The 25886-nt window shown below is 55.9% G+C and overlaps 1 protein-coding gene across 2 annotated transcripts in view; it reads right to left on the minus strand.

Annotated features, from left to right (window-relative positions):
- Positions 1–25886, minus strand: part of LOC139226546 (alpha-2-macroglobulin-like) — a 209663-nt gene that overhangs the window by 144173 nt on the left and 39604 nt on the right. The window contains exons 2-4 of one of the 2 annotated variants that reach the window (XM_070857384.1): positions 23761–23839; positions 12985–13097; positions 11063–11246 (exon numbers count right to left, since the gene is read on the minus strand). In XM_070857384.1, the coding sequence (XP_070713485.1) occupies positions 11063–11246; positions 12985–13040 (240 nt within the window). In that variant the 5' untranslated portion in view covers positions 13041–13097; positions 23761–23839. Of the gene's footprint in view, positions 1–11062; positions 11247–12984; positions 13098–23760; positions 23840–25886 lie in introns of those variants that run through there. The other variant, XM_070857386.1, reaches the window with a different exon arrangement.

Here is a 25886-nt window from a genome sequence, read left to right on the forward strand (position 1 = left end):
GAGTCCCACCGTTTGGGGGGGGAGGAGTCCCACAGTTTGGGGGGGGGGAGGAGTCTCACAGTTTGGGGGGGGGAGGAGTCCCACAGTTTGGGGGGGAGGAGTCCCACAGTTTGGGGGGGAGGGGGAGGAGTCCCACAGTTTAGGGGGTGGCAGGAGTCCCACAGTTTCGGGGGGGCGGGGGGGTATTCCACAGTTTGGGGGGGGGAGGAGACCCACAGTTTAGAGGGGGCGGCAGGAGTCCCACAGTTTGGGGAGGGCGGAGTCCCACAGTTTGGGGGGAGAGGAGTCACACATTTTCAGGGGGAGGGGGAATCACACAGTTTGGGGGGGAGGAGTCCCACAGTTTAGAGGGGGTGGCAGGAGTCCCACAGTTTGGGGGGAGAGGAGTCCCACAGTTTGGGGGGCGGGGGAGGGGTCCCACAGTTTGGGGGGCGGGGGAGCGGTCCCACAGTTTGGGGGGCGGGGGAGGTGTCCCACAGTTTGGGGGGCGGGGGAGGGGTCCCACGGTTTGGGGGGCGGGGGAGGGGTCCCACAGTTTGGGGGGAGACGAGTCCCACAGTTTTGGGGGGGGAGGAGTCACACAGTTTCGGGGGGGGGTCACACAGTTTGTGGGCGGAGGAGTCACACAGTTTGGGTGGGGGGGAGGAGTCACAGAGTTTGGGGGGGTGGAAGGTGTCCCACAGTTTGGGGGGGCGGGGGAGGAGTCCCACAGTTTGGGGGTGGGGGAGGGGGAGGAGTCCTACAGTTTGGGGAGGCGGGGAGTGTCCCACCGTTTGGGGGGGGCAGGAGTCCCACAGTTTTGGGGGGCGGAGTCACACAGTTTGTGGGGGGCGGAGTCCCACAGTTTTGGGGGGGGGAAGAGTCCCACAGTTTGGGGGGCGGGGGAGGAGTCCCACAGTTTGGGGGGCGGGGGAGGGGTCCCACAGTTTGGGGGGCGGGGGAGGTGTCCCACAGTTTAGGGGGAGATGAGTCCCACAGTTTTTTGGGGGGGGAGGAGTCCCACAGTTTTGCGGGGGGGGGGGGTGGGGTGGGGGAAGTAGTCCCACAGTTTTGGGGGGGAGGAGTCCCACAGTTTGGGGAGGCGGGGGGTGTCCCACAGTTTGGGGGGCGGAGTCACACAGTTTCGGGGGGGGGGGTCACACAGTTTGGGTGGGGGGGAAGTCACACAGTTTGTGGGGGAAGGAGTCACACTGTTTGGGTGGGGGCATGGAGTCACAGAGTTTGGGGGGGTGGGGAGGAGTCCCACAGTTTGGGGGTGGGGGAGGAGTCCCACAGTTTTGGGGGGGGAGGAGTCCCACAGTTTTGGGGGGTGGGGAGTCCCACAGTTTGGGGGGGGGGGGCGGAGTCACACAGTTTGTGGGGGGCGGAGTCACACAGTTTTGGGGGGGAGGAGTCACACAGTTTTGGTGGGGGAGGAGTCCCAAAGTTTGGGGCGAGGGGGGAGGAGTCCCACAGTTTGGGGGGAGGGGGGAGGAGTCCCACAGTTTGTGGTGGTGGGAGGAGTCCCACAGTTTGGGGGGGGAGGAGTCCCACAGTTTTGGGGGGGAGGAGACCCACAGTTTGGGGGGGGGGGTGTCCCACAGTTTTTTTGGGGGGTGGAGGTCCCACAGTTTTGTGGGGGGGAATAGTCCCACAGTTTTGGGGGGGGGAGGAGTCCCACAGTTTTGGTGGGGGGGAAAGTAGTCCCACAGTTTTGGGAGGGGAGGAGTCCAACAGTTTTAGGGGGGGGAGTAGTCCCACAGTTTTGGGGGGGGGGGAGGTGTCCCACAGTTTGGGGGGGGAAAGAGTCCCACAGTTTGGGGGGGCGGGGGAGTCCCACAGTTTGGGGGGGGAAGGAGTCCCAAAATTTGGGGGGGGAGGAGTCCCCCAGTTTAGGGCGGGGGGAGGAGTCCCACAGTTTGGGGGGGGCGGAGTCATAAAAGTTTTGGGGGGGAGGTGTCACACAGTTTGGGGGGGGAGGAGTCACACAGTTTGGGAGGGAAGGAGTCACACAGTTTTGGGGGTGGGTGTCACACAGTTTGGGGGGGGGCGGAGTCACACAGTTTGGGGGGATGAGTCACACAGTTTGGGGGGCGGGGGAGGAGTCCCACAGTTTGGGGGGGGCGGGGGAGGAGTCCCACAGTTTGGGGGGCGGGGGAGGAGTCCCACAATTTGGGGCGGAAGGAGTCCCACAGTTTGGGGGGGGGCGGAGTCACACAGTTTCGGGGGGGGTCACACAGTTTGGGGGGGAGGAGTCACACAGTTTTGGGGGAGGAGTCCCACAGTTTTGGGGGGGAGGAGTCCCAAAGTTTGGGGGGGTGGGGGGAGGAGTCCCACAGTTTGGGGGGGAGGGGGGAGGAGTCCCACAGTTTGGGGGGAGGGGGGAGGAGTCCCACAGTTTGGGGGGAGGGGGGAGGAGTCGCACAGTTTGGGGAGAGGGGGGAGGAGTCCCACAGTTTGGGGAGAGGGGGGAGGAGTCCCACAGTTTGGGGGGGGAGGAGTCCCACAGTTTTGGGGGAGGAGGAGACCCACAGTTTGGGGGAGCGGGGGGTGTCCCACAGTTTTGGGGGGGGGGGTCCCACAGTTTTGGGGGGGGGGGAGGAGTCCCACAGTTTTGGTGGGGGGGAAAGTAGTCCCACAGTTTTGGGTGGGGAGGAGTCCCACAGTTTTAGTGGGGGGGAGTAGTCCCACAGTTTTGGAGGGGGAGGTGTCCCACAGTTTGGGGGGGGAAAGAGTCCCACAGTTTGGGGGCCAGGGGAGGGGTACCACAGTTTGGGGGCGGGGGGAGGAGTCCCACAGTTTGGGGGGTGGGGGGGAGTCCCACAGTTTGGGAGGCTGGGGAGGGGTCCCACAGTTTAGGGGGGGGGGGCGGAGTCCCTCAGTTTGTGGGGAGGAGGAGTCCCACAGTTTGGGGGGGAGGAGTCCCACAGTTTGGGGGAGAGGAGTTCCACAGTTTGTGGGGCGGGGGAGGGGTCCCACAGTTTGGGGGGGGGAGGGGTCCCACAGTTTGGGGGGGCGGGGGAGGGGTCCCACAGTTTGGGGGGCGGGGGAGTGGTCCCACAGTTTGGGGGGCGGGGGAGGGGTCCCACAGTTTGGGGGGCGGGGGAGGGGTCCCACAGTTTGGGGGGCGGGGGAGGGGTCCCACAGTTTGGGGGGCGGGGGAGGGGTCCCACAGTTTGGGGGTGGGGGGGGGAGGAGTCCTACATTTGGGGAGGCGGGGAGTGTCCCACAGTTTGGGGGGGGCAGGAGTCCCACAGTTTTGGGGGGGCGGAGTCACACAGTTTGTGGGGGGCGGAGTCCCACAGTTTTGGGGGGGGGGGAAGAGTCCCACAGTTTGGGGGGCGGGGGAGGAGTCCCACAGTTTGGGGGGCGGGGGAGGGGTCCCACAGTTTGGGGGGCGTGGGAGGTGTCCCACAGTTTGGGGGGAGATGAGTCCCACAGTTTTTTTGGGGGGGGAGGAGTCCCACAGTTTTGCGGGGGGGGGGTGGGGTGGGGGAAGTAGTCCCACAGTTTTGGGGGGGAGGAGTCCCACAGTTTGGGGAGGCGGGGGTGTCCCACAGTTTGGGGGGCGGAGTCACACAGTTTCGGGGGGGGGGGGGGTCACACAGTTTGGGTGGGGGGGAAGTCACACAGTTTGTGGGGGAAGGAGTCACACTGTTTGGGTGGGGGCATGGAGTCACAGAGTTTGGGGGGGGTGGAGGAGGAGTCCCACAGTTTGGGGGTGGGGGAGGAGTCCCACAGTTTTGGGGGGGGAGGAGTCCCACAGTTTTGGGGGGGGAGGAGTCCCACAGTTTTGGGGGGGGAGGAGTCCCACAGTTTGGGGGGGGCGGAGTCACACAGTTTGTGGGGGGCGGAGTCACACAGTTTTGGGGATGGAGGAGTCCCACCGTTTGGGGGGGGAGGAGTCCCACAGTTTGGGGGGGGGAGGAGTCTCACAGTTTGGGGGGGGGAGGAGTCCCACAGTTTGGGGGGGAGGAGTCCCACAGTTTGGGGGGGAGGGGGAGGAGTCCCACAGTTTAGGGGGTGGCAGGAGTCCCACAGTTTCGGGGGGGAGGAGTCCCACAGTTTGGGGGGAGGAGTCCCACAGTTTGGGGGGGAGGAGTCCCACAGTTTGTGGGGTGGGGGAGGGGTCCCACAGTTTGGGGGGGCGGGGGGTATTCCACAGTTTGGGGGGGGGAGGAGACCCACAGTTTAGAGGGGGCGGCAGGAGTCCCACAGTTTGGGGGGAGAGGAGTCCCACAGTTTGGGGAGCTGGGGGCGCCAGTCCCACAGTTTGGGGAGGGCGGAGTCACACAGTCTGGGGGAGAGGAGTCACACATTTTCAGGGGGAGGGGGAATCACACAGTTTGGGGGGGAGGAGTCCCACAGTTTAGAGGGGGTGGCAGGAGTCCCACAGTTTGGGGGGAGAGGAGTCCCACAGTTTGGGGGGCGGGGGAGGGGTCCCACAGTTTGGGGGGCGGGGGAGCGGTCCCACAGTTTGGGGGGCGGGGGAGGTGTCCCACAGTTTGGGGGGCGGGGGAGGGGTCCCACGGTTTGGGGGGCGGGGGAGGGGTCCCACAGTTTGGGGGGAGACGAGTCCCACAGTTTTGGGGGGGAGGAGTCACACAGTTTCGGGGGGGGGTCACACAGTTTGTGGGCGGAGGAGTCACACAGTTTGGGTGGGGGGGAGGAGTCACAGAGTTTGGGGGGGGTGGAAGGTGTCCCACAGTTTGGGGGGGCGGGGGAGGAGTCCCCACAGTTTGGGGGTGGGGGAGGGGGAGGAGTCCTACAGTTTGGGGAGGCGGGGAGTGTCCCACCGTTTGGGGGGGGCAGGAGTCCCACAGTTTTGGGGGGGCGGAGTCACACAGTTTGTGGGGGGCGGAGTCCCACAGTTTTGGGGGGGGAAGAGTCCCACAGTTTGGGGGGCGGGGGAGGAGTCCCACAGTTTGGGGGGCGGGGGAGGGGTCCCACAGTTTGGGGGGCGGGGGAGGTGTCCCACAGTTTAGGGGGAGATGAGTCCCACAGTTTTTTGGGGGGGGAGGAGTCCCACAGTTTTGCGGGGGGGGGGGTGGGGTGGGGGAAGTAGTCCCACAGTTTTGGGGGGGAGGAGTCCCACAGTTTGGGGAGGCGGGGGGTGTCCCACAGTTTGGGGGGCGGAGTCACACAGTTTCGGGGGGGGGGTCACACAGTTTGGGTGGGGGGGAAGTCACACAGTTTGTGGGGGAAGGAGTCACACTGTTTGGGTGGGGGCATGGAGTCACAGAGTTTGGGGGGGTGGGGAGGAGTCCCACAGTTTGGGGGTGGGGGAGGAGTCCCACAGTTTTGGGGGGGGAGGAGTCCCACAGTTTTGGGGGGTGGGGAGTCCCACAGTTTGGGGGGGGGGGGCGGAGTCACACAGTTTGTGGGGGGCGGAGTCACACAGTTTTGGGGGGGAGGAGTCACACAGTTTGGGGGGGGGAGGAGTCTCACAGTTTGGGGGGGGAGAAGTCCCACAGTTTGGGGGTGAGGGGTCCCACAGTTTGGGGGGGGGAGGAGTCCCACAGTTTGGGGGGCGGGGGAAGGGTTTTACAGTTTGGGGGGAGATGAGTCCCACAGTTTTGGGGGGGAGGAGTCCCACAGTTTTGGGGGGGAGGAGTCCCACAGTTTTGCGGGGGGGGGGAAGTAGTCCCACAATTTGGGGGGGGAGTGGGTGAGACCTACAGTTTGCGGGGGGTGGGGGGAGTCCCACAGTTGGGGGGGGGTCCCACAGTTTGGGGGGGAAGGAGTCCCACAGTTTGGGGGGGAGGAGTCCCACAGTTTGGGGGGGGGGAGGAGTCCCGCAGTTTGGGGGGGGGGGGGGGGGGAGTCCCACGGTTTGGGTGGTAGGGCAGGAGTCCCACAATTTGGGGGGGAGGAGTCCCACAGTTTGGGGGGGAGGAGTCCCACAGTTTGGGGGGGGAGGAGTCCCACAGTTTGGGGGGGAGGAGTCCCACAGTTTGGGGGGGGGGGGAGCAGTCCCACAGTTTAGGGGGTGGCAGGAGTCCCACAGTTTCGGGGGGGAGGAGTCCCACAGTTTGGGGGGAGGAGTCCCACAGTTTGGGGGGGAGGAGTCCCACAGTTTGTGGGGTGGGGGAGGGGTCCCACAGTTTGGGGGGGCGGGGGGTATTCCACAGTTTGGGGGGGGAGGAGTCCCACAGTTTAGAGGGGGCGGCAGGAATCCCACAGTTTGGGGGGAGAGGAGTCCCACAGTTTGGGGAGCAGGGGGCGGCAGTCCCACAGCTTGGGGAGGGCGGAGTCACACAGTCTGGGGGGAGAGGAGTCACACATTTTCAGGGGGAGGGGGAATCACACAGTTTGGGGGGGAGGAGTCCCACAGTTTAGAGGGGGTGGCAGGAGTCCCACAGTTTGGGGGGAGAGGAGTCCCACAGTTTGGGGGGCGGGGGAGGGGTCCCACAGTTTGGGGGGCGGGGGAGCGGTCCCACAGTTTGGGGGGCGGGGGAGGGGTCCCACAGTTTGGGGGGCGGGGGAGGGGTCCCACAGTTTGGGGGGCGGGGGCGGGGTCCCACAGTTTGGGGGGAGAAGAGTCCCACAGTTTTGGGGGGGGAGGAGTCATACAGTTTCGGGGGGGGGGTCACACAGTTTGGGTGGGGGGGAGGAGTCACAGAGTTTGGGGGGGGTGGAAGGTGTCCCACAGTTTGGGGGTGGCGGGGGAGGAGTCCCACAGTTTGGGGGTGGGGGGGGGAGGAGTCCTACAGTTTGGGGAGGCGGGGAGTGTCCCACAGTTTGGGGGGGGCAGGAGTCCCACAGTTTGGGGGGAGAGCAGTCCCACAGTTTGGGGAGGCGGGGAGTGTCCCACAGTTTGGGGGGGCAGGAGTCCCACATTTGGGGGGAGAGGAGTCCCACAGTTTTTTGGGGGGGAGGAGTCACACAGTTTCGGGGGGGGGGGGGGTCACACAGTTTGTGGGCGGAGGAGTCACACAGTTTGGGTGGGGGGGAGGAGTCACAGAGTTTGGGGGGGTGGAAGGTGTCCCACAGTTTGGGGGGGCGGGGGAGGAGTCCCACAGTTTGGGGGTGGGGGGGGGGGGAGTCCCACAGTTTGGGGGTGGGGGGGGGGGAGTCCCACAGTTTTGGCGGGAGAGAAGTCCCCCAGTTTGTGGGGGGGAGGAGTCCCACAGTTTTGGGGGGGGCGGAGTCACACAGTTTGTGGGGGGCGGAGTCCCACAGTTTTGGGGGGGGAAGAGTCCCACAGTTTGCGGGGCGGGGGAGGAGTCCCACAGTTTGGGGGGCGGGGGAGCGGTCCCACAGTTTGGGGGGCGGGGGAGGTGTCCCACAGTTTGGGGGGGGAAGGAGTCCCACAGTTTGGGGGGAGATGAGTCCCACAGTTTTTGGGGGGGGGGAGGAGTCCCACAGTTTTGCGGGGGGGGGTGGGGGAAGTAGTCCCACAGTTTTGGGGGGGAGGAGTCCCACAGTTTGGGGAGGCGGGGGGTGTCCCACAGTTTGGGGGGCGGAGTCACACAGTTTCGGGAGGGGGGTCACACAGTTTGGGTGGGGGGGAAGTCACACAGTTTGTGGGGGAAGGAGTCACACTGTTTGGGTGGGGGCATGGAGTCACAGAGTTTGGGGGGGTGGGGGAGGAGTCCCACAGTTTGGGGGTGGGGGAGGAGTCCCACAGTTTTGGGGGGGGAGGAGTCCCACAGTTTTGGGGGGTGGGGAGTCCCACAGTTTGGGGGGGGGCGGAGTCACACAGTTTGTGGGGGGCGGAGTCTCACAGTTTGGGGGGGGGGAGGAGTCCCACAGTTTGGGGGTGAGGAGTCCCACAGTTTGGGGGGGAGGAGTCCCACAGTTTGGGGGGGAGATGAGTCCCACAGTTTTTTGGGGGGAGGAGTCCCACAGTTTGGGGGGCGGGGGAAGGGTCCCACAGTTTTGGGGGAGATGAGTCCCACAGTTTTGGGGGGGGAGGAGTCCCACAGTTTTGAGGGGTGGGGAGTCCCACAGTTTGGGGGGGGGGCGGAGTCACACAGTTTGTGGGGGGCGGAGTCTCACAGTTTGGGGGGGGAGGAGTCCCACAGTTTGGGGGTGAGGAGTCCCACAGTTTGGGGGGGGAGGAGTCCCACAGTTTGGGGGGAGATGAGTCCCACAGTTTTTTGGGGGGAGGAGTCCCACAGTCTGGGGGGCGGGGGAAGTGTCCCACAGTTTGGGGGGAGATGAGTCCCACAGTTTTGGGGGGGGAGGAGTCCCACAGTTTTGGGGGGGGAGGAGTCCCACAGTTTTGCGGGGGGGGGAAGTAGTCCCACAATTTGGGGGGGGAGTGGGTGAGACCTACAGTTTGCGGGGGGTGGGGGGAGTCTCACAGTTGGGGGGGGGTCCCACAGTTTGGGGGGGAAGGAGTCCCACAGTTTGGGGGGGAGGAGTCCCACAGTTTGGGGGGGGGGAGTCCCACAGTTTGGGGGGGGGGAGGAGTCCCACGGTTTGGGGAGGGGGGCAGGAGTCCCACAATTTTGGGGGGGGAAGCAGTCCCATAGTTTGGGGGGTGTGGGAGGGGTCCCACAGTTTGGGGGGCGGGGTGGTATTCCACAGTTTGGGGGTGGAGGAGTCCCACAGTTTAGAGGGGGCGGCAGGAGTCCCACAGTTTGGGGGGAGAGGAGTCCCACAGTTTGGGGAGCAGGGGGCGGCAGTCCGACAGTTTGGGGAGGGCGGAGTCACACAGTCTGGGGGGGGGGGAGGAGTCACACATTTTCAGGGGGGGGGGAGTCACACAGTTTGGGGGGGGGGAGTCACACAGTTTGGGGGGGTGTGGAAGGTGTCCCACAGTTTGGGGGGGGCGGGGGAGGAGTCCCACAGTTTGGGGGGCGGGGTGTGTCCCACAGTTTGGGGGTGGGGAAGGAGTCCCACAGTTTTGGGGGCTGAGGAGGAGTCCCAAAGTTTGGGGGGCGGGGGGAGGAGTCGCACAGTTTGGAGGGCGGGGGAGGAGTCGCACAGTTTGGGGGCGGAGGAGGAGTCCCAAAGTTTGGGGGGTGGGGGGGTGGGTGAGACCTACAGTTTGCGGGGGGTGGGGGAATCCCACAGTTTTGGGGGGGAGGAGGAGTCCCAAAGTTTGTGGGGGGGAAAGTAGTACCACAGTTTTTGGGGGGGAGGAGTCACACAGTTTCGGGGGGGGGAGGTCACACAGTTTGGGTGGGGGGGAAGTCACACAGTTTGGGGGGGAGGAGTCACACACTTTGGGTGGGGGGGAGGAGTCACAGAGTTTGTGGGGGCGGGGGTGTCCCACAGCTTGGGGGGCGGGGGTGTCCCACAGTTTAGGGGGGGCAGGAGTCTCACAGTTTGGGGGAAGGGGGGAGGAGTCCCACAGTTTGGGGGAAGGGGGGAGGAGTCCCACAATTTGGGGGGAGGGGGGAGGAGTCCCACAGTTTGCAGGGAGGGGGAGGAGTCCCACAGTTTGGGGGGAAGGGGGAGGAGTCCCACAGTTTGGGGGGAGGGGGGGAGGAGTCCCACAGTTTGGGGGGGGGAGGAGTCCCACAGTTTGGGGGGAGGAGGGAGGAGTCCCACGGTTTGGGGGGAGGAGGGAGTAGTCCCACAGTTTGGGGGGGACGGGGGGGTGTCCCACAGTTTCGGGGGGGGAAATCAAACAGTTTGTGGGGGGAGGAGTCACAGAGTTTGGGGGGGTGGAGGGAGTCCCACAGTTTGGTGGGGGTGGGGGAGGAGTCCCACAGTTTGGGGGGGTGGAGGAGGAGTCCCAAAGTTTGAGGGGGCGGGGGTATCCCAAAGTTTAGGATGCGGGGGAGGAGTCCCACAGTTTGGGGGGTGGGTGAGACCTACAGTTTGCGGGGGGTGGGGGGAGTCCCATAGTTTGGGGGGTGGGGTGGTGGGTGAGACCTACAGTTTGCGGGGGGTGGGGGGAATCCCACAGTTTTGGGGGGGAGGAGGAGTCCCACAGTTTAGGGGGGGGCAGGAGTCCCACAGTTTGGGGGGAGGAGGGAGGAGTCCCACAGTTTGGGGGGAAGGGGGAAGAGTCCCACAGTTTTTGGGGGGGAGGAGTCCCACAGTTTTGGGGGGGAGGAGTCCCACAGTTTTGGGGGGATGGAGTCCCACAGTTTTTTTGGGGGGAGGAGTCCCACAGTTTGGGGGGGGGGGGAGTCCCACAGTTTGTGGGGGGGGGGGGGAGTCCCACAGTTTGGGGGGGGGACAGGAGTCCCACAGTTTGGGGGGTGGAGGAGTCCCACAGTTTGGGGGGTGGAGGAGTCCCACAGTTTGGGGGGGAGGAGTCCCACAGTTTGGGGGGGTGGGCAGTCCCACAGTTTGGGGGGGTAGGAGTCACACAGTTTGAGGGGCGGGGGGTGTCCCACAGTTTGGGGGTGGGGGAGGAGTCCCACACTTTTGGGGGGGGAGGAGTCCCACAGTTTTGGGGGGGAGGAGGAGTCCCAAAGTTTGGGGGGCGGGGGAGGTGTCCCACAGTTTTACAGGAGGGGGAAAGTCGTCCCACAGTTTTGGGGGGGAGGAGTCACACAGTTTCGGGGGTGGGGGTCACACAGTTTGGGTGGGGGGGAAGTCACAGTTTGGGGGGTGGGGGGAGGAGTCCCACAGTTTGGGGGGGAAGGAGTCCCACAGTTTGGGGGGGAAGGAGTCCCACATTTTACGGGGGGAGGAGTCACACAGTTTGGGGGGCGGGGAGGAGTCCCACAGTTTGGAGAGGGGGTGGGGGGAGTCCCACAGTTTGGGGGGGGGGGAAGGAGTCCCACAGTTTGGCGGGGGGGAGTCACACAGTTTGGGGGGGGGGAGTCACACAGTTTGGGGGAGGAGGAGTCCCACAGTTTGGGGGGGAAGGAGTCCCACAGTTTGGGGCGGGGGAGGAGTCACACAGTTTGGGGGGCGGGGGAGGAGTCCCACAGTTTTGGGGGGGGGGGGAGTCCACCAGTTTAGGGGGGGCAGGAGTCCCACAGTTTTTGGGGGGGGAGGAGTTCCCCAGTTTAGGGGGGGAAGCAGTCCCACAGTTTGGGGGGGAGGAGTCCCACAATTTGGGGAGGAGGAGTCCCACAGTTTGGGGGGACGGAGTCACACAGTTTCGGGGGGGGTAGTCCCACAGTTTGGGGGTGGGGGTGGGGCTGTGACCAAGGTTTCTCAGACTTACCATGAAATGGAAGCAACCATGGCTGCTGTTCCCCTCCAACTCCTTCTCATAGATCGTTGTGTTCGTCTCCTCATGGTGAATGGTCAGTTTGAGGGAGAAGCAATCGCTCCCAGACAGCATCAACACGCAAACCTTCTCCAGGGTGTGCGTGCGTATCTCCGATGGGAATAGAACTACAAAATGCCTGGAATTGAAGGAGGCGCAATTTAATCAACGGAATGAGGGATAGATTCCACCCCCCAAACGGTGGGACACCCTCACCCCCCCCCAAACTGTGGGACCCCTCACCCCCCTCAAACTGTGGGACCCCCTCAAACTGTGGGACCCCCTCACCCCCCCAAACGGTGGGACCACCTCACCCCCCCAAACGGTTTGACCCCCTTACCCCCCCCCAAACTGTGGGACCCCCTCATCCGCAAAACTGTGGGACCCACTCACCCTCCCCAAACTGTGGGACCCCCAAAACTGTGGGACCCCCTCACCCCCCCAAACAGTGGGACCCCTCACCCCCAAACTGTTGGACCCCTCACCCCCCCAAACAGTGGGACCCCTCACCCCCCCAAACTGTGGGACCCCCTCACCCCCCCAAACTGTGGGACCCCCTCACCCCCCCAAACAGTGGGACCCCTCACCCCCCCCAAACTGTGGGACCCCTCACCCCCCCAAACTGTGGGAACCCCTCACCCCCCCAAACTGTGGGACCCCTCACCCCCCCAAACTGTGGGACTCCCTCACCCCCAAACGGCATGATTCCCCTCTCCAGGATGTTGGGTTCAATGCTCAGTTGATTTATGTGGGGAATCCTTCCTGTGGATGGTGTGGAAATGGACGGAGTAACGAACACGCACAGATCAATCGGTCTCAGCGACCTTGACCACCGGCCAGGAGAAGCTGGTGAAATCTGATTCACTGTGTCCGGATGTGCAGTCAGCGGGGCCGTGATTCAGCAATGGAGAGTGTTTATACACAGCAAACAATCTCTTCCTCTGCCCGTCAAAGGCTTGCGACATCAGACGGGACAAGGGCAACGAGCAGCCTTTGAACCCAGACCCCATATTGGCGTCGGGTCACTGGCATGGAAAGATTCCATTCCAATGGCATTGGGTGCCAGTGTTCTGGGGCTGAGCTGGGCTTGGGGAATCATTGGATGTCCCGTCCTGGGACCTCGGGAATAGAAGGTTCTGGCATGGCACAGACCATCCCCCCAGTCTGTTCCCACCCTTCCCCATAGGTCCCCTTCAACACCCCGCTGTCTCATCCCTCTCCTGCTAACTCCCCGACCCCAGTCCCTCTCGCTCTCTCCCCGGTCTCCCCCCCAACCCACCCCCCCTCTCTCTCCCGCCTTACAAGTCTCTTTCTCTCTCCCCCACCACCCCTGGTCTCTCTCTCTCTCTCTCCTCCCCCCAGTGTGTGGGTGTGTGTGTTTCTCTCTGGCTCTCGCTCTCTTCCACCCTATCCCCGCAGTCTCTCTCTCTCTCTCTCCCTTCCCGCTCCCCCCACAACTCTCTCTCTCGCTCTCTCCCCAGTCTCTCTTCCTCTCCTTCGCCCAGGTCTCTCTCTCTCTCTGCTCTCCCCCCACTCCCCCGCTCTCTATCCCCCTGCTCTCTCTTTCTCCCCTCCCCAAGTCTCTTTCTCTCTCTCTCCCCACCTCCCCCGGTCTCACTCTCTACCCCCACCCCGCAGGTCTTCCACTCTCTCTGTCTCCCCTTCCCCCCCTCCCACACTCTCCCCTCCCACAGGTCTCTCTCTCCCTCTCCCTCCCCACACCCCTCCCCCCACCGGTCTCTCTCTCCCTCCCCCCACCCTCCTCCCCATCTACCCCCCCCATCTCCCCCCCTCGCCTCCTCCCTTCCCCCTCCTCCCTCCTCCTCTCCCACTCCCCTCCTCCCCTCCTCTGTCCCCCCCCCACGCCCAGTACTCACTGTCGTGCTCTCACTGCCCCGAGGAGCAGGCAGACGAGAATCGCTCGAAGCTGCATGTTGCTGCTGCCTCTCCAGATCTCCCACACAATGGGACTCCAGGCTCCAGATCAGTCCTAATATCAGGAGGAGGTCACTCAGCCAAAATTTCAACATCAGTTCGGAAAACATTGACTCACCATATTTACAGAGAGCGACCTCACACAGTTTAACAAGACATCGAAGAGTGTGCGAGAGAGAGAGAAAAAGGGAAAGATAGAGGAAGAGAGAGGGAGAGAGCGATAGCAGAGAGAGAGAAAGGAGGAGATAGAGGAATAGGGAGAGATACAGAGACAGAGTGACAGATGGAGAGAGTGAGGGAGAGAGATGGGGAGATAGAAAGAGAGAGAGAGAGAGAGGCAGGCAGTCTGTGTGTGTGTGAGGGAGACAGAGACAGGGAGAGAGATAGAAAGGCACGGAGAGATAGATAGAAAGAGAGAGAGAGAGAGAGAGAGAGAGATAGAAATACAGGGAGAGAGACAGGGAGAGAGAGAGATAGAAAGACAGGGAGAGAGAGATAGAAAGACAGGGAGAGAGGGAGAGGGAGAGAGAGAGAGAGAGAGACAGAGAGAGCGAGATAGACAGAGAGCGAGACTGCTAATGGGTAAAATGACAGAAGATTAGTAGGAGGTTTTCAAAAAAGAATTTAACAGCTTATAGAACCAGTTTATACCCGAGGGCCAAGAGCTCTACTTGCCCCCCAAAAATAGCCATGGACGACAAAAGCGCTCAGGGACTACAAATAAGGCATAAAAACGTGCAAAAACTAGTGCCGATCCTGGCAACGGGGAGAGATACACAAATAGCAGAGAGTCACAAAGCAGACAGTAAGAGCTACAAAAAGTATGAAAGGGAACTTACAAAGGATATTAAAATCAACACATAATAATTTTACAATTATATTAGGAAAAAGGGGTCAGCCAGGAGCAATAGTGATACTATCAATGATAATTAGGAAATGGCGGACATGTTGAATAATTACTTTGCGTCACAATTTACAGTAGAAGAGGATAACATGACGGACATCGCAAGGAAACGAATATTGTATCAAGGGACATGGACTCACCAAAATTAAAGTAAGCAAGATAACAGTATTTAAAAACAATAATGGCAATGAAGAGTGACAGATCCCCAGGACCAGATGGTCTCCAGCCCAGGGGTTTAAAGGAAGGCGAGAACATTGCTGGTGCCCCAACTATAACCTTCCAAAGTTCTCTCGAGTCAGGAACCGTTCCTATAGATTGGAAAATTGCGCTTGTCACTCCGCTATTTAAGACAGGGGAGAGAGGGAAACTAGGGAATTATAGACCAGTTAGTCTAACATCAGTTGGCAGGAAATTATTAGAGTCTATAAATCATCTCCTTAGGCGGTTCCTCGTGTCGAGGATGACTTGCTTCCACACCAAAAACGGATGTGTTCACAGGTGTTTCAATGAAGGACCTAATATTCCAGATCCCGAACGACATCCTGAAGGGTGGAAGATGCCTGTGTGTGGAGTTTTTTTTAAACGTGTGGTGACCATTGCACATGTGGAAATGTATTTTTATCTAAGCTGATACCACACGGTATTTTTGTGCCCTTTTTAATATAAAACAAACTGGAGTCCTGGTCCTTCCAGGAATTTCTGCAACAAGCAGTCGGCTTGCATAAACAGCTAAACCTGGCTTGAAATGGCTGATATGGTCATTGATGGTGTCTTCTTCAAGCTGTTCTGGTTCGTCTGTGTGCCACAATTTCATCTGACCAATGTGCCTCCTGAATGTTTTACCATTAGTGAGCCTGACAATAAGCACCCTGTTACCCTCCTTGGCCGTAATAGTGCCAGTGACCCACTTGGGGCCTTGACCATAATTTAGCATACACACAGGATCATTAATAGAGATGTTGCGTGACACGGCAGTGCGATCATGATACCACTGCTGATGTTGACGTCTGTTTTCGACATGATCGTTAAGATCAGGGTGGACAAGCGAGAGCCTGGTCTTGAGACCTCTCTTCATCAACAGATCAGCAGGAGGGACCCCGGTAAACGTGTGGGGTCTCGTCCTGTAACTAAGCAGTATGCGTGACGAGCGAGTCTGCAAAGAATCGTGAGTTACGCGTTTCAGGCTCTGCTTGATGGTTTGGACGGCCTGCTCCGCTTGACCATTTGATGTGGGTTTGAATGGTGCTGACCTTACATGCTTGATACCATTGAGCACGTAAGGTCAGCACGATCCGTTGTCACTCACAACTATGTCGGGCAGACCATGAATGGCGGATATAGCACGAAGGCTCTCAATGGTGGCTGTGGATGTGCTGGATGACATGATTACATATTCTATCCATTTGGAATACGCATCTGTTATGTATGTAAACCTGTAAATACCATGTCTAACCACCCAGAGGGCTTATCCTCTGGAGTCCCAAGTGATCCCACAATCTCTTGGGAGTACCTGTATATAAGGAGGCCTCACAGGCTGGAGAGGGACTCCAAGATATGTAATAAAGGACTACGGTCACACCTTACTTTCAGCTTGCAGTATCTAGTCTGACTCTTTATTCAAGACATAACAACTGGCGATGAGATACAATTGACGAACCCCACCGCAACAATGCAGAGAACCGTGGGCATCCTAGAGAAATTTTCGGAGGGAGATGATTGGGAAACGTTCGTGGAGCGACTTGACCAATACTTCGTGGCCAACGAGCTGAAAGGAGAAGCGAATGCTGCCAAACGAAGGGCGATCCTCCTCACTGTTTGCAGGGCACCAACATATGGCCTCATGAAAAATCTGCTCGCTCCAGCGAAAACCACAGACAAGTCATACGATGAGTTATGCACACTGGTCCGGGAGCATCTAAACCCGAAGGAAAGCATTTTGATGGCGAGGTATCGGTTCTACACGTACAAAAGGTCTGAAGGCCAGGAAGTGGCGAGCTAAGGCGCCTTGCAGAATATTGCGAATTTGAAGGATATTTGGAGCACATGCTCAGGGACTTCTTTGTATTGGCATTGGCCATGAAGTAATACTTCACAATCTTTTGACTGCAGAGGCCCCAACCTTGAGTAAAGCCATAGTGATAGCCCAGGCATTTATCAAATAAATATCAAACAAATTTCTCAGTACACTAGCGCTGCTGCAAGTACTGTGAACAAAGTAACATTGTTTTCAAATCGCAATGTACAGGGCAGGACTTACACGCCTGCAGCTGTATGTCCGCAGATGACTCAAGATTCCACCATCAAAGGTGGTGAATGCAAGGCCATTAACACCTTGTTGGCATTGCGGGGGTGATCATCGTTTCCATTCATGCTGCTTCAAAGGATACGCTTGCAAGGGCTGTGGAACAATGGGACATCTCTTACATATGTGCAGGTGAGCTGCAAACCCTGAAAACCACCATGTTGCAGAGGAGGACAGGTCCATGGTGGATCACGACGAACCAGAGCCTCAGACTGAGGAGACAGAGGTATATGGGGTGCACACATATACCACAATGTATCCCCCGACAATGCTGAGGGTTGAATTAAATGGACTCCCGGTGTCCATAGAGCTGGACACGGCGCAAGTCAGTCCACAATGAACAAAAAGACTTTTGATAAATTGTGGTACAGTAAGGCCTCAAAGCCAGTCCTGACCTCCATTCGTATATACTGAGAACGTACACAAAGGAACTGATTCCCGTAATCGGCAGTGCTACCGTAAAGGTCTCCTATAATGGAGCGGTGCATGAGTTACCACTCTGGGTGGTCCAGACAATGGCCCCACACTGTTCGGCAGGAGCTGGCTGGGAAAGATACGCTGGAACTGGGACGTCGTCCGAGCGCTTTCGTCCGTTGACGACACCTCATGTGCCCAAGTCCTAAGCAAGTTCCCCTCACTGTTCGAACCAAGCATCAGGAAGTTCCAAGGAGCAAAAGTGCAGATCCATTTGACTTCAGGGGCACGACCCGTCCATCACAAGGCGAGAGTGGTACCTTACATGATGTGAGAGAGGGTGGAGATCAAGCAGGACAGGCTGCAACGAGAGGGCATCATTTCGCCGATCGAATTCAATGTGTGGGTCAGTCCAATTGTTCCAGTCCTCAAGGGAGATGGCACCGTCAGAATCTGTGGTGATTACAAAGTAACCATCAATCATGTCTCACTGCAGGATCAATACCCGCTACCAAAGGCAGACAACCTATTTGCGACACTGGCGGGTGGGAAAATGTTCACGAAGCTGGACTTGACCTCGGCCTACATGACGCAGGAGCTGGAGGAATCATCGAAAGGCCTCACCTGCATCAACAAGCACAAAGGTCTCTTCATTTACAACAGATGCCCGTTTGGGATTCGATCGGCCGCGGCGATATTCCAGAGGAACACGGAAAGCTTGCTGAAGTCGGTCCCGCTCACCATGGTTTTCCAGGATGACATCTTGGTTACAGATTGGGACACCGTCGAGCACCTGCAGAACCTGAATGAGGTTCTTAGTCGGCTTAATCGTGTGGGGCTCAGGCTAAAACGCTCGAAGTGCGTTTTCCTGGTGCCTGAAGTGGAGTTCCTGGGGAGAAGACTCACAATGGACGGCATCAGGCCCATCGATTCGAAGACGGAGGCAATCAAGAACGCACCGGGACCACAGAACGTGATGGAGCTGCGGTCATTTCTAGGACGCCTGAGCGATTTTGGTAACTTCTTATAGGTTCTTAGCACATTGTTAGAACCCCTGCACTCTTTACTGTGTAAAGGAGATGAATGGGTATGGGGTAAAAGCTAAGAAAATGCCTTTGAGCAAGCTAGGAAGCTGTTATGTTCAAACATATTGCTTGTGTTGTACGATCCATGTAAGCATTTGGTACTAGCATGTGATGCACGTCGTACGAGGTCGGGTTTGTACTGCAACAAGCTAATGAATTTGGGAAATTGCAACCGGTTGCTTATGCATCCAGAAGTCTGTCTAAGGCCAAGAGGGCCTACAGTATAATCGAAAAAGAAGCTTTAGCGTGTGTTTACAGGGTAAAGAAAATGCATCAATATCTGTTTGGGCTCAAATTTTAATTGGAAACCAACCATAAGCCGCTTATATGCCTCTTTTCTGAAAGCAAGGGGATAAATACGAATGCATCGGCCCGCATCCAGAGATGAGTGCTCACATTGTCCGCATACAACTATGCCATCCGCCACAGGCCAGGCACAGAAAACTGTGCCGATGCTCTCAGTAGGCTGCCATTACCCACCACAGGGGTGGAGATGGCACAGCCCACAGATTTAGTGATGGTAATGGAAGCATTCGAGAGTGAGCAATCACCACTTACCGCCCGACAGATTAGACGAGCCAGGACCCCTTACTGTCCTTAGTAAAAAAAAATGTGTGCTCCACGGGAGTTGGTCTAGTGTCCCATTAGAGATGCAGGAAGAAATAAAGCCATATCAGCGGCGCAAAGATATACAGGCAGACTGCCTCCTATAGGGTAATCGGGTAGTGGTGCCAAAAAAGGGCAGGGACACTTTCATTAGTGATCTCCACAGCACCCACCCAGGCATCGTAATGATGAAAGCGATAGCCAGATCCCACGTGTGGTGGCCCGGTATTGATGCAGACTTAGAGTCCTGCGTGCACAAATGTACTACATGTTCACAGTTAAGCAATGCACCCAGGGAGGCACCACTAAGTTTATGGTCCTGGCCCTCCAAACCGTGGGGTCCAGTTTCCATGTCGACTATGCAGGCCCATTCGTGGGAAAAATGTTCTTAGTGGTTGTCGATGCGTACACCAAATGGATTGAATGTGTGATAATGTCAGCAAGCACGTCCGCTGCCACCATTGAAAGCCTACGGGCCATGTTTGCCACACACGGCCTGCCCGATGTCCTTGTAAGCTTTACCAGTGACAAGTTCAAAGAGTTCATGACCCGCAATGGGATCAAACATGTCACATCTGCCCCGTTTAAATCAGCGTCCAACGGTCAGGCAGAATGAGCAGTTCAAACAATCAAGCAGAGCTTGAAAAGGGTAACTGAAGGCTCATTGCAGATTCGCTTATCCCGAGTCCTGCTTAGTTACCGCACAAGACTCCACTCGCTCACTGGGGTCCTTCCCGTTGAACTACTCATGAAAAGGGCACTGAAGACAAGGCTCTCATTAGTCCACCCTGATCTACACGAACAGGTAGCGAGCAGGCGGCTTCAACAGAATACATATCATGATCGCGCAAATGTGTCACGCGAAATTGAGATAAATGATCCTGTATTTGTATGAACTAAGGACAAGGTCCCAAATGGCTTCCTGGCACTGTTTTGGTCAAAGAGGGGAGTAGGGTGTTTGTGGTCAAACTCTCAAGTGAACTCACCTGCAGGAAACACTTGGACCAAACCAAACTCAAATTCACGGACTATCCAGAACAACCCACAATAGACTCCACCTTTTTCGAACCTCCAACACACAAACAAGTGGCAACCAATCCAGCTGTTGACCACGAAGCAGAACCCATCACCTGCAGCAGCCCAGCAAGACTCACCATCCCCAGCAGTCCAGCAAGGCCAGCTGCGCAGCAGCCCAGCGAAGACCCAACAAACGACTCACCAACACCAGCATTTGCACCGAGATGATCAACCAGGGAAAAGAAGGCCCCAGATCGACTCACATTGTAAATAGTTACACTACTGACTTTGGGGGAGGGAGTGTTGTTATGTATGTAAACCTGCAAATACCATGTCTAACCACCAGAGGGCTTATCCCCTGGAGTACCAAAGATCCCACAATCCTTTGGGAGCAGCTGTATATAAGGAGGCCTCACAGGCCAGAGAGGCACTCCGAGATCTGTAATAAAGGACTACGGTCACACCTTACTTTGAGCTTGCAGTATCTAGTCTGGCTCTTTATTCAAGACATAACAGCATCCACCACCACCAAAAACATTTTGCCCAGGAGAGGACCCGCATAGTCGATGTGGATCCTTGACCATGGTTTGGATGACCACGACCACAGACTTAGCGGAGATTCCACTGGTGCATTGCTTAACTGCATGCAAGTGTTGCACTGATGCACACATGACTCCAAATCGGAGTCAGTGCCAGGCCACCAAACATGAGATCTGGCAATGGCCTTCATCATCACAATACCGGGATGGGTACTGTATAAATCCCGTACAAATCTCTCCCTGCCTTTCTTGGGCACAACACACGATTACCCCATAGCAAACAATCAGATTGAATTGATAGTTCGTCTTTGCGACGGTTGTAAGGTTTGGTCTCATCACACACTTCCCTGGGAATGACCGACCAATCACCACTAAGGACACAATGTTTTACAACCAATAAGATTGGATCCTGGCTGGTCCAGGTCCTAACTTGTTGAGCAGTGACAGGTGACCCTTCACTCTCAAAGGCATCCATGACCAATAGTAGGTCTGCGGGATGTGGCGTTTCCACCTCCGGCATGGGCAACGGTAAACGGCTCAATGCATCGGCACAATTCTCGGTGCCAGGTCTATGGCGAATGACAACCATAGGCAGATAATGTCAGCCCCCACCTCTGGATGCAGGATGACGCGTTGGTATTGATACCTCTATGCTGTGAAAACAAAGATATGAGCGGCTTGTGATCGGTTTCAAGCTCGAAACGAAACCCAAACAGATAACTGTGCATCTTTTTAATCCCATATACGCAGGCTAAAGCTTCTTTCTCTACCATGCCATAAGCTCTTTCCGCTTTAGACATGCTTCTCGATGCGTATGCAACGGGTTACAGTTTGCCCGATTCATTGGATTGTTGGAGCACGCAACCAACCCCATGTGATGAAGCGTTACAGGCCAATACTAAACGCTTGCATGGGTCATAATGTACCAGCAATTTGTTGGAACAAAGATTTCTAGCCTTCTCGAAGGCCCTGGCTTGAGATACACCCTAAACCCAGTTGTCACCTTTTCTGAGCAGCATGTGCAGTGGCTCTAATAATGTGCTCAATTTAGGTAAGAAATTACCGAAGTAGTTGAGAAGATCAAAGAACGAACGCAGCTTCTCAACATTCTGGGGTCTTGGTGCATTTTTGATGGCCTCTGTTTGAGTCTATAGGCCTGATGCCGTCTGCAGCAATCTTACTTCCCAGGAATTCGACTTCCAGTGCCATAAAGATGCACTTTGAACGTTTCGGCCTGAGCCCCACTTTGTCCAGACGACGTCGAACCTCTTCCAGGTTGTGCAGGTGTTTGGCAGTGTCACGACCTGTGACCAGAATGTCGTCTTGGAACACCACAGTTCTAGGGACGGACTTCAGTAAACTCTTCATGTTTCTCTGAAATATGGCTGCAGCTGAGCGAATTCTGTAAGGACACCTGTTGTAAATGAACAGCTGTTTATGCATATTGATGCAAGTAAGTTTCTTCGATGATTCGACAAGCTCCTGTGTCATATAGGCTGATGTCAGATCCAGTGAACGACTTTCCCCCGGCTAGCATTGCAAACAGGTCATCAGCCTTTGGTAACGGGTACTGATCCCGTTTCAAAACTTGGTTGATCGTAACCTTGTAGTCTCCACAAATCCTGACAGTGACATCACTCTTCAGCACAGGAATAATGGGACTAGCCCCTTTGTTAAATTCGACCGGTGCAATGACCCCTTCATGTTGGAGTCTGGCCAGTTCGATTTCGACCTTCTCCCTCATCATGTACGGGACCGTCTGGGTTTTGTGATGGACGGGTCTTGCATCTGAGTCCAGGTGGATCTGCACCTTGGCTCCCGTGAAGTTGCCAATGCCGGTTCGAACAGCGAGGGAAATTTGCTCAGCACTTGAGCACACGAAGCGTCATCCACCGATGACAAAGCTATAATATCGTTCCAGTTCCACTTTATTTTTTTGAGCCAACTCCTGCCGCACAGCGTTGGACCATTGCCTGGAACGATCCACAGCGATAGATCATGAACCGCCCCATAACTGCTGCACTGCCAATCACTGGTATGACCTCTTTGGTGTAAGTACTCAATTTTGCATTTACTGCACTCAGCTTGGGTTTCACGGCCTTGGTGTCCCACAGCTTTTCGAAAGTCCTCTGGCTCATAATTGACTGACTTGCACCCGTGTTTAATTCCATACATACCGGCACGCCGTTCAATTTTACTTCAATCATTATTGGTTGGCACTTTGTCAGGAACGAATGTACTCTGTACACTTCCTCCTCGGGTATCTTGGGTTGCATTGCCGGATCCGCTCCGGATCGGTCATCATCATCCACGTGGTGTGTCGCAGCCCGCTTGCTGAGCTGCAGACACATCCGCTGAAGGTGCCCCATTTTCGCACAGCCTCTACAAATATACTGTCTGAAACGGCACTGATGAGGCCGATAATTGCCCCCACAACGCCAACAGGGTGAAATCGGATTCGTGCCCAATGGCGGACTTCGAGCAGCTACAGGTTTCACAAACACAGTCGGGTAGGCCCTGCCAGGTGCAGCTCTGCCAACCGATGACACAATCTGGTACACAGTACTTGCCATGGAGTTTCGACTCTGCGAGGATATCTGCTTTGTACTATCGACTGTGGTCAGGCAAGCCTGGGCGATCGTGATGGCCCTGCTCAGATCCAGCGTCTCCAGCATCTCAGCAGCTTCTGCAGGATCACCTCGTGGTTTATCCCTATTACAAAGACGCGCGCAGCGTGTCTTCCAACCCGGTTCCAAACTTACACGGCCCAGCGAGACGTCTCAGGTCAGCAACAAATTCCACCACGTCCTGGCCCTCAGAACGAACATGCTTGTAAAAGCGATATCTCGAGATAATGATGCTTTCTTTAGGTTTGAGACGGTCCCGAATCAGAGCACACAATTCCTCATAGGTCTTTTCCATTGGACATGCAGGTGAGAGCAGATTCTTTATGAGGCCATAGATTTTTGGACCACAAACCGTAAGGAAAACTGCCCTGATTTTTTTTGTATGAGAGAAAGTTCGTATTGTGCCTCGTCGCCAAATGTTGCATATACAATAACTCAATGGTCTTAGTACCGTGAACTCAATCAGGTGCGACCTGACTCTACTTTATTAGCTCTCGAATACCGGATTAAACATGGAGGCTTTCTTTATATACAAGGGCTGCACGTGTGTGTCTGTGGCCCAATGACCTTCGACGGTTGCTCCCCCTGGTGGCAGGTAAACCTGGGCATACATACATTACAGTTATGATGATTTTTTATGTTCTGTTTTTTGAAAAAATATTTTGTGTTTTTCTCTTCCTAGGCCCAACCCCCAGCCTCGGGTAAATCTTTAGTAAATATTTTATTTTTCGCCCATTTTCTTTAGGAACCGCCCAATCGACCCGAAATTCCACTTTTGCGCCAAGAATCAGGGTGCAACAACCATTTTTTTCGCTGGCGGATTTTTTTCTTTTTTGGGGAAGTTTTCGCCGGCGATAATCTTGGGAATCTTAGCGGCCTTTTAGGTGGCAATTGAGTGCTGGCAGGTTTGAGGAAATTCTAGCGCCTTATCCGGCACAGGCCAGGTCCCAAGAGTGCCAGATAAGAGAGGCTCAACCTGTACGTCACAATTAAATAGCGGGAAATAAACTTCACTGTACTCTCAATTTTGAATCTGTTATTTCAAACATTTATACCAAATCAAAATTGTACATTATGTGTTTAATCAAAGTATTTTCTGTGGCTTTCTCAATAAACAAATAACGGTTTCTTCTAAAATCGCTTCCTGCAATTATTATACATCATTACATAACTCTTGTTTCTATGAGCAGTCCACTAAACGTGGAAGAGGAAATCTATATTTACCTTATTCCCGGGACTTGTTCGGACTGTAGAATGACAGAAAAAATAAAATGGTTTGTGTTTTCCTCCCTTTTTTGGTTCTCTTTGAAAAAATATATAATGAAGGCGTTTATAAAGTCAATAAAAAGTAATATGTAACTCCTACAACCCTCCCCTGCCCTCCCCCTCAGCAGCGTGGTTGCATGTTTGTGTAAAGCTTCTCACTTTAGTTGATCCTTCAAAACCAAATATTGAGAAATATCAATTTAAAAACATTTTAAGCAATTCAGAGGCTCTTTTAAAGCATTTGGACTTCAAGACCTCGTTAAAATGTGTTTGGTTGAGGGGAAAATTGATTTTTGCTCTCCCTCTGTCCCAGTCTCTCACTCCCTCTGTCCCAGTCTCTCTCTCTCCCTCTGTCCCAGTCTCTCTCTCTCTCCCCCTCTGTCCCACTTTCTCTTTCCCTCTCCCTCAGTCCCTCTCCCTCAGTCCCTCTCTCCCTCTCCCTCAGTCCCAGTCTCTCTCTCTCTCTCTCCCCCCCACCCCCGTCCCAGTCTCTCTCTCCCCCTGTCCCAGTCTCTCTCTCCCTCTGTCCCAGCCTCTCTCTCTCTCTCTCTCTCCCTCCCTCCCTGTCCATCTCTCTCTCCCTCTGTCGCAGTCTCTCTCTCTCCCTGTCACAGTCTATCTCTCTCTCTCCCTCTGTCCCAGTCTGTCTGTCTGTCTCTCTCTCTCTCCCTCCCTCCCTCTGTCCCAGTCTGTCTCTCTCTTTCCTTCTGTCCCCACTCTATCTCTATCTCTCTCTCTCTCCTCTCTCTCTCTCTCTCCTCCTCTGTCCCAGTGTCTCTGTCTCTCCCTCTGTCCCAGTCTCTCCCTCCCGCTTTGACCCAGTCTCTCTCTCTTCTTCCATCCCTGTCCATTTCTCTCTCTCTCTCCCTCTGTCCCAGTCTGACTCTCTCTCTCTCTTTCCTCCTGTTCCAGTCTATCTCTCTCTCTCCCTCTGTCCCAGTCTCTCTCTCCCTCTGTCCCAATCTCTCTCTCTCTCTCTCTCTCCCTCTGTCTCTGTCCCAGTCTCTCTCTCTCTCTCTGCAAAGAACATCGGAGAACAAGGACAAGCCGGGAATCCGTGTCGGTTCAGAAGAGAGCTTTCCTCCCATTTTTGTGAAACATTTGAAATCCGCAGGGATCAGTGCTGGGACCCCAACTATTTACAATCTATATTAACGACTTGGAAGAAGGGACTGAGTGCAACGTAGCCAAGTTTGCTGACGATACAAAGATGGGAGGAAAAGCAATGTTTGAGGAGGACACAAAAAATTGCAAAAGGACATAGACAGGCTGAGTGGGCAAAAATTTGGCAGATGGACTATAATGTTAGAAAGTGTGAGGTTATGCACTTTGGCAGAAAAAAATTGAAGAGCAAGTTATTATTTAAATGGAGAAAGATTGCAAAGTGCTGCAGAGGGACCTGGGGGTAACACAAAAGGATAGTATGCAGGTACAGCAAGTGATAGAAACATAGAAAATAGGTGCAGGAGTAGGCCATTCGGCCCTTCTAGCCTGCACCGCCATTCAATGAGTTCATGGCTGAACATGCAACTTCAGTACCCCATCAGCAAGGCCAATGGAATCTTGGCCTTTATTGCAAAATGTATGGAGTATAAAAGCAGAGAAGCCTTGCTACAGTTATACAGGATATTGATGAGGCCACACCTGGAATACTGCGTGCAGTTTTGGTTTCCATATTTAAGAAAGGATATACTTGCTTTGGAGGCAGTTCAGATAAGGTTCATTAGGTTGATTCCGAGGATGAGGGGGTTGACTTATGAGGAAAGGTTGAGTAGGTTGGGCCTCTACTCATTAGAATTCAGAAGAATGAGGTGATCTTATCGAAACGTATAAGATTATGAGGGGGCTTGACAAGGTGGATGCAGAGAGGATGTTTCCACTGATGGGGGAGACTAGAACTAGAGGGCATGATCTTAGAATAAGGGGCCGCCCATTTAAAACTGAGATGAGGAGGAATTTCTTCTCTGAGAGGGTTTTAAATCTGTGGAATTCGCTGCCTTAGAGAGCTGTGGAAACTGGGACATTGAATAAATTTAAGACAGAGATAGACAGTTTCTTAAACGATAAGGAAATAAAGGGTTATG

Source organism: Pristiophorus japonicus, chromosome 16, assembly GCF_044704955.1.
Source record: "Pristiophorus japonicus isolate sPriJap1 chromosome 16, sPriJap1.hap1, whole genome shotgun sequence".
NCBI lineage: Eukaryota > Metazoa > Chordata > Chondrichthyes > Pristiophoridae > Pristiophorus > Pristiophorus japonicus.